General features: G+C 42.5%; 1 protein-coding gene across 1 annotated transcript; it reads right to left on the reverse strand.

Moving 5' to 3' along the window:
* Positions 1-631: 631 nt before the first annotated feature.
* LOC104947420 (serine/threonine-protein kinase NIM1-like) lies at positions 632-4,297 on the reverse strand. The gene is made up of 4 exons (XM_010773419.1): positions 4,216-4,297; positions 3,338-3,618; positions 2,083-2,351; positions 632-1,426 (listed from the first exon to the last, which is right to left on the reverse strand). Exons 2-4 carry the CDS (start codon positions 3,609-3,611, stop codon positions 665-667), a joined length of 1,305 nt encoding a protein of 434 aa, XP_010771721.1. The 5' UTR covers positions 3,612-3,618; positions 4,216-4,297; the 3' UTR covers positions 632-664.
* Between the last annotated feature and the right edge of the window lie 7,824 nt (positions 4,298-12,121).

Here is a 12,121-nt window from a genome sequence, read left to right on the forward strand (position 1 = left end):
AACACACAAAGATTTTTTTTCCTGCACGACTTTACTTTCCTCAACAATGAGACTACTTTTAGGACACAGAACTCATGTGTGCAAGTGTAGTAAACACATTATGTTCTTATTTCCCCGGCACTCCAAAGTGTGCAAAGCTGAAATCGGGTGCACAAAAGTATTTTGCATGAAATACTTTTTGCACAAAAATCTGGTTTTATTCTGAACAAAAAATGTGTGCGGCTGCCTCTGGGGGCTTGTAAAGAGCATTTGTGACTTTTTATTCAATTTAAAGTGTCTAAAGTAGCAATAAGTTACATTACATTATTATTATTATTTGTAAAATGTTCACCTCTAATTTGAGCTTTTTTCTTTGACTCAGATCTCCAAACCTCTAAAAAATATTTAAATAAAAAAAGCAGGAGTCAGAATTTTTATTTATTTTTTATTTCACAACCATTAGATTTGTTTAAATGTGTCAGGCACTTTTAAAAAAAACACTTTCTGCTATTGCAGAACGTTTCATTGAAGAAATGAAAAAAAAATGTTAAAGCACAAAACTGCAAAAAATCATTTGTCAGTAAAAACTGTAAGTGTCCGATACACAATGTGAAATATTAAATTAAAAAAAAGCCACTAATTCCATGCTTGTAGAAAATATATAAAAACAGTTCTGCCAGTCTTTTTATGAGAGCACACAGAGTTTGGATGTGTGTTTGAGGCCCCTGTAGGCGCTGAGCCCCTCCCTCTTGGGGTCGCTCATCATCCCTCGCACCACCGGGGGACAGTCGCAGCCCCTCCTCTTCTGGGCGCGGTGCAGCAGGATGCGGTACACCCCCGTGACGGGGCTGCGGCTGTGTTTGGTCTGGCTGTCTTGCAGGTGCTCCGCGCTGAAGCCCAGCTCCTCCAGCGTGGCCCTCACCTCCTCCTCCACCTCGTCCTCCATGCTGCCCCGCTCCGAGTCCAGCAGGCTCTGCAGAGCGCTCGACGGCTCCGGGTGCGCCAGGGACCAGGGGAACTCCACGGGGAGGAGCCAATTGCAGCCCAACATCTGGTCCAGGGCGTAGCGCTCGTCGGGGGCCGCCTTCAGGATGCCCTTGATGAGCCTCTGGCAGGGGCCGGGCACCCAGGGCGGCACGGTGTAGGCGCACTCGATGACGCAGCGACGCAGTTTTCCAATGGTGTCGGCGCGGAACGGCATGGTGCCGGTCACCATGAAGAAGAGCACGACCCCCATGGCCCACACGTCCACCGGGGGCCCCAGGTAGCACTCCTCCCTGAACAGCTCCGGGGCGGCGTACGGCGGGGAGCCGCAGAAGGTGTCCAGTGTGTCGCTGCGCTCGGAGATCTGCGTGCTGAACCCAAAGTCTGCCACCTTCACGCAGCCGGTGCTGGTGAGCAGGACGTTCTCCGCCTTCAAGTCGCGGTGGATGATGTTGTGGTTGTGCTGCACGGTGAAACATAATTCAAATGGATTCAAATGATAATGGAATCCATAAAAACATAGTGATCAGACACGTTTTCAACAAATCCACTTCCTTAAAACAAATCATACAACTTAAGCTGAAGACACAAGTTGTGTTCTTTACAAATAAATAGTTTTTACAGTTTTTAAATCAGTTAATACCCCACTTTTAATGTCCGAAGCATTTAGGTGTCTTAATAACAGCTGTTGCCAACACGTTTTTAAACGACATCCTTCGCTTAGCGGTGGTGCCATGCGATTGTGATGTAGTTTGTTTATAGCCGAACCTTTTCATTTCTGGCGACTCCATTTATGCCTAAAAAATCATAAAAGTTGCGGTTCAATTTGGAGATCATCCTACATAACGCGTAACAAATATAAAAGTATGTTTGACATAGGGCTTGTTTTCTGCATATTCCAAAGTCCAACAGAAATATTCCATTGCTTTTTGTTGAGGGAGCAATGCTAACTTCCTGGTTCGCCTCGAAAATATGTTATCACTGCACCGCTGCATAGTGTTTCTATGCTCTCAGTTGAGTCCCTGCAATCGAGCTGCAACATTAAATATCTGACAACTTAAAAGACTAAATAAATACAACTTCACGTGGTAAAAATGAACACAGAGTTTGATCTCTCACCATATATTTGACGGCAGAGATGATCTGGGCGAAGGTGATCTTGCAGGTGACGTCGGACAGTTTGGTCTCGGTGCAGATCCTGTTGTGCAGGTCTCCTCCTCCGGCGTACTCCAGCACCAGGAACAGGCGGCTGGGCGTCTCCACCACCTCGTACAGACACACCACGTTGGGGTGGCGCAGGCACTCCATGCTGCTGATCTCCCTGGAGAGCAGGCGCTGGGCGTGGCTGTCCAACCGGGTCCTGTCCAGGATCTTCAGGGCCACTTTGTCTTTGAGGAGGACACAGGGACATTACATTCAATGAACAGAACATGTGTTAAGGTCTGATTGAATACTGAATATTTTTTAATTAATACTATTTAGATTGTTGGACAGGCAAGAAATGTGTTTGAAGACATCACTTTCAGCCTGTCATCACAAAAACAGAGATTCAAATGTACATTAAGTTTTGAACACAAACGTACACACTGAACAACCTTTATTATGAAATACAAAAACAGTTAACAACTGTAATGATCACATATCTACTCACCTGAGCAAAAGAGCCAAACTTTCTGTGGTTCTGATCGCTCCAATTTGAGGATTTCCTTACTTTTATATCATTCATAAAATACCTTGGGGTTCCGATCTGTTTGAAAACATCACATTGGACTCTTGGATCTTTTGAATGAGTTGCTCCACTACTTCCTGACATTTTAGATATGATCTTCTGATCAACTGATAATGAAAATACTGTTTTTTTGCAGCCTGCATCACCACTGCATGACATTTTATATGAAATACTACTAAAGAGTGCTGATTTACTAATAATGAAAATAAAAGCAGAAGGACCAGAATTTTGCTAACATGACCTGGAGTTTGGGTTATGTAAATGTAATTCATTAGGAAATTATTATATTATATGTGCCTAGTATCTGCATCCATGAATGTCGAGTCAAGCATACAATACCCACAATGCATCATATTATTGTGAACAGCTGATGGGTGGGTGTAATCTTTAGAGTTGTGCAATACTCTACTTTATGTGTAGTGTGTATAGTGTATATGCAGTCTTTTGTTGTTCCTGATATTTAACAAGAGACTCCATCCACTATAACTTATGAACCCCCATACCCAAAAGGTGAGTATAAGCTGAGTGTATCCCTTTTTCTTTTTTTTGTTTAAGTAAAAGGGATTGGACATTAAAACCACAAGTACAAGTGAAAGGATCCCAGGCAAAGGTTGAAGGTTATTCCCACAGTCTGATGTCTTTTACCTTTAGTCAGAGCGTGGAAAGCCAACTTGACCCTGGAGAACGTCCCGGAGCCGATCTCCCCGCGGACCTTGTAGAAGCCCACCCTGCGGCCCACCACCAGGTCCTTGATGGTCTTATCGTCCTTGCACAAGTCTGTGGTGAGCTTCTGCAGGGGGCTGAGGCGCGGCAGGGGGTACGCCTCCTCGTCCTCGGGGCCCACCTCAGAGGTGTCCGACAGGCTGTACCGGCTGTGGTGGAGCCTGGTGCTCACCACCTGGTACTGCCTACCCAGCATGCCTCATCTGCAAAGACACGGTTCCAAAGTCTTTGACTGCTCATTGTTTGGTTCAGTACAGTTTGGTAACTTTGTACCTTGTTAAAAACCACATTAACAGAGGGTAAGAGGTGATACCAGATGCCTGTTCCTTTATTATAAATTATAATGATTCTACACCTGAAGTCATCTGGTGCATCACAGTAGGGCTGCAATTAAAGATTATTCTTATTATTACATTTAATAACTTTAAAAGTTGGAAAATAGTATACAATTCAATTTGTTGCATAAAGGCTAAGGTAATGTCTTTACATCGCTTGTTATGTCAGTCCAAAACAAAATATATTAACTCTAACATTATAATAAAGAGAGGAAAGCAGCAAATCTCCATGTTTAAGATGCTGAAAACACAATTTCTGGCATTAAAACATAAAAAAAAGAGTAAAATTATTGTTTTTTACCTTCTATACTTCATGGTAGCAATATGACGTAGGACTTTAATAGATGCCTTACGACAGTTTGCACCCATACTGCACGTTTACTGGACTACAATTGTGTAACCTTCCAAATGGCTAAAACTATTTAACAAAGACATCAAGAATACAGAAAAAGACTTGTTTCTTACCAAGTTTCCAAACTGCTGTGAGCCGCGGACTCCATTACACGCAGAAGTGGTTTCGGCAACCACATTTTCTTTCTTCGTACGCTCACATTCTGCCTGTCTACCCCCCCCCCCCTGCACACTGAGCAGAAGTGTCCTCCAGCAGCCCACCCTACCCAGCTCACCTCTTCCTCTCCACTGATGAAGGATTAAGGTGGTGTCATGAACTCTAATCCTGTTTAATTTGCTTCGATGTCAATCCCTTCAAATTGCTTACATCACCTCACGGCATCAAAAAGTGGCCAAAAGGGATTCAAAAGACGACGAATGTGAACATGTATCCACAGCATGCATAAATAGAGTATTGATTTGCAGGTGTAGTGTGAGACACTATGGAGTTGATCTCTGGGCTCTTGTGAAGATTAAATGCTATGTAAGGGTGTTAGGCGATGTTCCCAGAGAGATTAGCTCCCTCTGTCCGGCCACTTTAGACGCTGAGCAGCGGAGATAAAGGGATTACAAAACTCCAGGTCACACTGCAGCAGGAGGAGCGTTTTATACAGGTGTGGTGTCCTTGAGGGGCAGCGGAGGAACAGCAGGGCCACGCTACACTCAAAAGTCCTCAAGAGAGTTATTCACGCATACTTGGAGCACCATTGTTTTCACTATTGACTGGTGTTTTTCCTGAAACTTCTTCAAAAAAAAACTAAATATATTCAGCTTACAACATTTAGTGCTACAGCTTTTATAGCGGCAAACTCAGCACCTTTAAAATATGTTATTCTCCGGGTAAATTGACATTCTTATTGTACTTACTTTTATGTACATTTTCTCATCTTGTAAATACTTATTTTTATACTTTTAGCTTTTCAAATTGTGACTATTGGGTTTATTTGTTTAAACACACGATATGTAATTTTCAGCTACTAGGGGTCTCTAAAGTCTGATATAGAGAGTTTGTTAGCATCGTAAAGTAGGGAAGCGTTGGCGTTTGCCATTGATGTCAGCTTCTCTCGGTTAGGATGACTTTATTTTTAAACTTCCAGGATGTTTTAAACAGAGCCATATAGGTCTCTTCATCTCCGCAACAAACTGACCTGTTGATAAAAGCAACGAACAAAAGCAGTTTTACAGTAAAAACGAGTGCTTTCGTTAAGGGACACTAAGCTATAGAGGCTAAAGTTAGCTTAGCTTGTTTCTCTGAAAACCTCAGATCCAGATGTCTAATGACTAATATCCTTCATCCGGTTCAAATGTATAGTTAGAAACAACATGGATCTTGAGAGTAAAAATGTACTTAAAACTGGTAACAATTTCAATTTATAATGAGTTTCTGGCAGACAACCACAACTCTGATAATTGCACAAAGGAGATACAGGCCACCAAATGAAACGGTTACCTTTGTCAAAATCTCTGTTGTTCTGAAAATTGTAGGATACGTTGGGAAAAATTGAATAACACAACTCAACCAAACATGTTAAATGGGTCTAGTCATTATTAGACATTTTAATGTGGAAATTGTACATATTATGCATATTAATTTTATTTTCAAAAACCAATAGTTGCATTGTCGGTCGGCTGAGTTTTATAAATAATATATATATATTACATAATCAACCACAGGAATGGTGATTTGGTATTAATGTTTGTAGGCAGGAGCCTATCATATCATAAATATGAATTTTCTCAGGGAACACTCCACTGTCATCTAATAAAAAAATTAGTAAAAGTTAGTTGATATGGCCAAATAAAGAAAGAGATTTTTAAATGTATTCAAGTAGATGTAAAAGTTCTTCTTAACTTTCATAAAATTCAACAATGGGAACTACAGTTCAAAAGCCCTGCTTGAAAAAAAGTCTAGATACGTAGAACACAAGTTCGTTGAGTCTGATATAAAAGCAGATAAACAGATTAAATTCTTGGAATGGGATTGGCCTTCCAGCGATCTCATTTACTCACTTCTACTTCTTCAATGCCCCCCCCCATGCAGGCGTCTGATTGGATTAAAGCCTTAGACAAGAACATGGCCTGCATAAATCCAATTAGTAGATATACCTTTTGAGGTGAAAAATTCCTACGAATAAATTTTGACTAAACAAAAAATTACGTACCAAAACTATTCAGTACTACTTTGATCAAATGGCCTGTCTGATTATGTCCTAATGGTTATTTATTACTGACTGGCAAAGAGGAGATCGCGCAGTAGACACTTTTGTTGTGTAGTTTCAAGTCGGTTCACAGAGCAAAAATGTCTGAAGGGGACACACCGGGGCAAACTTAAGAGTCGGGTTTACTCTAGTGGGAGGCGAGAGTAGCTCAAACAACTGAAAGAGTCCGGTAAAAGATTACTTATAAGAATCAAGTCCGAAATAGTGAACTTGACCAAAAGTCGTCGTACTAGTAACAGAGTCTCAAAAAGTGAAAAACCCCCTTGAAGGTACTACAATAACCGCTTACAACGTCGCACCGACTCTGTAATCTCCTCCTGTTGGGAATATATGTTTGTGTTGCATGTCGGAAATATACTCTTCTTTTGTGTTTGTCAGTTACTAGAATATCACAGAATGTCATGTGATACATGTAAGTGGAAATATCTCACTTACTTTCCGTATCAAAAAATTACCGTGTGGAACGAAAAACCCCCTATATAGATTATAATATAACATTCTATACATTTTGTCAATCACGTTTAACAGGTCTCTACATTATGAAACTCGAGTACAGTAATCTATAAACTTACATTGTCTCTTCCTATTTTCATGAAAGACGATGAATATACCACAGACACTGTGGTTCCATGTTTAGTGTCAACAATGTGTTTCAACTAAGATTAAAAGCGACTCTGGAGCGCGCCACACCAACTGTACCTTTAGTGCCACAGAAGTCGCGATCGCGTACTCAAGTTGCATCTTATGAAAATCTGTCACAAAACAAACGTATCTCTTTCACTCATTGTCTTGTAGTACTCCGGTTTCACATTAAAAGCTAAGAATAAAGAAGGTCTGAGAGAGGCGTATGTATTACCCCACCTCACACTTCTTACGATCACTCGGGCTTTGGAATATGCCGATAAGCTAGAGGCCGACTTTATTGTTCTATCCAGAAGTCTTTGAGACATAATCCGCCTCTTTATCAAATGTATAGACGCTGTATAATCTACTTAAGCGAATGTAGGACATTCGAAATAGGGTTTTATAACAAAGAAATTTATGTCTCTAGACGAATGAGTGGGTCTTTTGTGAATAAAGTGATCGAATGACAGTTTCAAGGAGGGTATATAAAAGAAACAGATGAGCGTTGGAGACTAAATCGGTCATAAGATACTTAGACAGATTTGACGCGTTAGTAAAGGGTCTACAGGTACCGAATTACAGACTATGCGGAGTTAACTCCGTATGTTTTTTACACCCACGTACAAAAGATGACCGCGCACATACCTTTTACATTTCGTGATATACTACCATTTGGCAGTAAACCATGATAGAACTGCGCTACGATAGTCCTCGGCTGTCAGCGATTAGCGTATACAAGACCAAAGCAGACTCACAAACGTATGGTTAACACTGAGGTAACTTTTGTCTGGTTGCGTGGATTGTATTTCTCATTTCGATAATGATTTTCGACAAGACCCGTACTTTAGAAAAAGTAAGAGGCTCAAGACCCTTATAGTGTATCATTAACATGGTGGACGTAGACAGGTCAAGCAGGAGCTCCCATGCAGGCACTCGAGTTCCAACTCGTTCATGTATATACTCTACTGTTCGCGAAAAAAGGCCCGCCCCAGCACCAACTTAACCTAATACGCGCGATGTGAGCATAACCGGGTCTCACCAAGAAACCTACTTGGGGGAGGCCCGTGCCGCGCACGTCGCGTTACTTACCTGGCCCCGTGTGCGAAGGTTCCAAAGTTCTCCCACGTGAGATGCAGTGTACTACTTAACTCACCCACGTCGAAGAGGCGACTCCTCTGTGGTGAGTAGAAACACACGTGTGTCGGTGGTACCCCTGTTTCTCATCGCAGCGGGTCGAGTAACTTACTTCTTTCACCTGCGACAATGAGGTAATGGGTGGACTGGCGCCGACAGAGTACATCATGGGTGCACACTTTAACTCGCTGCCGGAACAAGTTTCACAATCTTCCTGCGCAGAGTCTGTAGTCCCGTCAATTTGTACAACTTAACGGCGGTCTGTTCTGCGCTGTGCGGCCGCACCTATAACGGAAATTGTGCGGAGAGGTGGGACGTCTCGGCTTGGTGATTAAAGAAAAATTTTTTACACTAAAAATGCGATTCCTTTTGAGACATATACGTGATGCAAAAGGCACGCATTTTGGAGGCCCCTTACGCATTAATATTGGATTTTACTGTTATGTGGGTTTCGGTCCTATTGTCCGATTAAAGGGAATACATAGCTTAGCGTGATGCGCAGGTGTACAGTTTACGACAGAACCTGCGTAGATAATTCGGCAAGCTTACCAGAGTTGCTCCCGTTCAACACTATCGATGGCAAACTCGCTCGGCCCCAGAAATACCTAAGTCGGACCAGTGGTTGCCAGAAGGTAGCAAATAAAGGAAACTACAAGAAAATGTATATACAAACAGGTCCACGAATCGCGTACCACAACGAAGGTATATCTCAAAGTCTGATGACCTGCTAGCACCGCCTTGAGGTCTTCCCTTTCGATGAGGATAAACGGGTTGGTACGGTAGTAGTGAGGCCGGACAGATTACATAGACGTACAACGCAGAAGTTAACGAGGCACGGCAAGGCAAAGCGGACAAAGCCGACAGGCCGGACTTTTAGCTGTGTGGGTCGGGGACTTACTTCATTCAAACAGGTTAAACAAGTTCTGCCAAAGCAAAACAAAGAGGTTCCGTTTATAACCGTACGTGTGGGCTCACGTACAAAATGGTGCGACAAAGACCCTAACACAAAAAAAGTCCGCCTACACCCTGCGGTGGGCCAAAACTAAAAGCTTCTATCATACGTACTGTTGTGAAGAAAGCTCTTCGCCGTCTTCGGCCTTTTTGTCTAGAAAGATATGTGATCTTGTTTGGACTAAGGTATTAGCGTATTACAAATGCGTCGTTTTGCCTGAACGTTTAATGTCAAACTTTGGTCGGTTAAAAGAGGGAAGTCCTAGTTTTATATAAAAGTTCTCTAAAATTTTCCTACTTACCGAAGTAGATGACGGCGATACCTCCACCGGCGTAGGTCTGTTCTGTTTTTCTCGATTAGTTATACATACTATTACCATACATGTTGTTAAGAGGATAAGATATAGTTGAAACTCGTCGCTACGTGAAACGGCTCTATTAGGTAGCCTAGGTGCGGGTAGACCAGGAGTGATTCTACACCCGCTCTCCTCCGGGTCAGTTGTTGTTTATTTCTATCCTCTACGACTAATACCTAAGCACGCACAAGTCTAATACTCTGAGGACTGTAAACTCGTATTAAAAATGGGCGTTGTCCACACCGGAATCGACCGCTGTTATTTGGGTCCGGCTGGTGTGAATACTATGTAGCAACACCGTTCAGGTTACAACGGTCCATAAGAGATTAACCCCCCCAACTTGTGCTTCCTCAAAACAGGGCTGTTCGACTTAAGGTATGGGAGACCAACTAACCCCCCCAGACCCCCGCCAGGCTTTTGGTAGGTCATAGCACCACACTCCCAATCCCGAATCCCCATTACAAACACTTAGCTCACCGGGGTACCACCACCACCCCAATACCAATACCCGTGCGCATACAATACCTGCTAGCTTCTGTCCGGTGACGCGTTCGGTGGACGCGGCCTACTCGTCTCGCCCTCTCTCTTCGTATATAGGCGTGTCGCAACTGCGAGTTCCGACCATCGTATAGAATATATGACGAGACAAGCTATGTGTAGTCATGTATAAGGGTGTACTAGAACAAAAAAGATCACTGAGGAGAGAGATGTAATAATGTACTAAAGGTGATTTGACGCGCGTTACGTCAACACACTACGCCTGTTCTGCGAACGCTGCAACAAAGTCTCACCGGAAAATAACACCGGTCGATTCGCGTGTGGACCACGTATTTAGTAGGACAGATTACGTCGTAGAACCTATACGTGTGGACCACTCCACCCTACCTAATAGAGCCGTTTTCCTCTTCACGAGTGATAGTGTCGTAAAAAAATCTTAAACACTTGTTATAAACTCTCTTACCAATAAAACTTATCATACATCTTTTCTTACAAAATCTAGGAACTCAAGTAGAGTACTTTTTACCCCGGTTTTTTTTTCACAACGTAAAGTATAAATAGAACAAGTCACGATATATGTCTTATACTACCACACATATTTAACCCAGATATTTTACACCCCTCTATCACTTTGTTACACCTAGTCAGCAGTTCGGGTTGTATTTTTCTTTTTATCAATTTTACACACACTAAGTAGTCTACATCAAACGGCTGACCGAGACCAATAATTAAACTTAATTAAACTCAATTAGCACAGTCGAGATTAACAAACTTCTTCACAGGGCCCGTGTAGTTCAAGGGACGTCTTGGAACCCTCTTCTCAGATTGTCGAAGAACACCGTATAAAATCCTACACTTCTTACACGACGAAAAGATAAAAAGGACACGCGTATAGTAAACACTTACGAGTACCTTTCCACACTCGCTACCGAGTGAATGTTCAGACAAGTACGACATCTACATCGTAAATTTTTCCGACGTAATAATAATCTCTCATTTATTGCACCTATGTTGATGACTCGTTGGTACAGGATCGTCTTAGGTGTGTGGTAAACCTAAGTCACTTAATATATATTCACTTAGTAGTGTATAAGTCTTACATCCTAACACTACCTATCCTATACTACCAACACACACTACACATCTAATATACATCTACACACACAACACACACACACACTACAATCACTACAACCTACCTACACAACCAGACATCTACATCAACAACTAACTATTATACTAACAACTATCATGCGTACTATGTATCTGTGTTTATAGGAATATAATTATTAGGGTGTGTCCTGACAAGTCTTAACAGGTCTAATTAACTCTATAAGCTTTCAAGTAGAGAAGTCAGTTCCGAGACCATATACTACTCACATCTCCTCCTCCCCCCAATGAGTCTGTACATTCCTCATTAGGTTGTTCGTGAAAATTATAACCTCGCTGCGTATATCCTTTGTGGTGAGTGGCGTCTGACAACGAGAAGCATGTTTCTTCCAGCAAAGTCATGGACGAAAGAGTTAACGTCGAGTCGTCCCCTTAATAGTGTTGGGTTTCCTTACTGTTGGAAAATAATAGGAGACGTTTCCGGTAATCGACGACCACCCCCCCAGGGTTCCCTTGTCTACTAGTGCGGGATCCTCCGTGGCCCCCCGTGTACGATCGCTCATGATACCACGGGTGTTACGATGTAGTACTTGTTGTTAGAGCACAATTAATTTACACGATTATCGACGTTCGTCCTTGTCAGGACAACCGATTTATTGACTCGTTGTCCGCTGAGATTACCTGCCAATTTAACTCAAATGTAAAACTCCTACACAAGTTCTATAAAAAAGTCATTTTTTACACATAAACTGCGCTTCAAATTTATACTTTGATGGGACGTAGCCGGCGAATATAGAACACACACACACACACACACACGCCACACACACACACACACACACACCACACACACACACACACGACACACACACACACACGGCGGGAGTCTTCGACCGTCAAGAAGGTCCTCCTCTTTTTGTTTCTCTAACCCAAGACGCAGTCTCTTAGTTTCTCAACCTTCTCTTGGTCGGCCACAGCTCGCGAAAGTCGCTGTGCGGCCGACTTCTTCTCCTTCTTAGATCCAACAAGTCGTTCGAGGTGTCCACGTACGTAGAGGAGTGGTCCCCTGATTCGTTAGAAGGTATAAAA

The sequence above is a fragment of the Notothenia coriiceps genome, unplaced genomic scaffold (genome assembly GCF_000735185.1).
Source record: "Notothenia coriiceps isolate Sejong01 unplaced genomic scaffold, NC01 NC01_scaffold00012568, whole genome shotgun sequence".
Classification (NCBI taxonomy): Eukaryota; Metazoa; Chordata; class Actinopteri; order Perciformes; family Nototheniidae; genus Notothenia; species Notothenia coriiceps.

Excerpts from the sequence above, each read along its gene's own strand:
- LOC104947420 (XM_010773419.1), bottom strand. The coding sequence starts at position 3,611 with ATGCTGGGTAGGCAGTACCAGGTGGTGAGCACCAGGCTCCACCACAGC. Across the intron at positions 2,352-3,337 it reads TTTCCACGCTCTGACTAAAG|ACAAAGTGGCCCTGAAGATC; the intron begins GTAAAAGACATC and ends TCCTCCTCAAAG. Across the intron at positions 1,427-2,082 it reads TCTCTGCCGTCAAATATATG|CACAACCACAACATCATCCA; the intron begins GTGAGAGATCAA and ends TTCACCGTGCAG.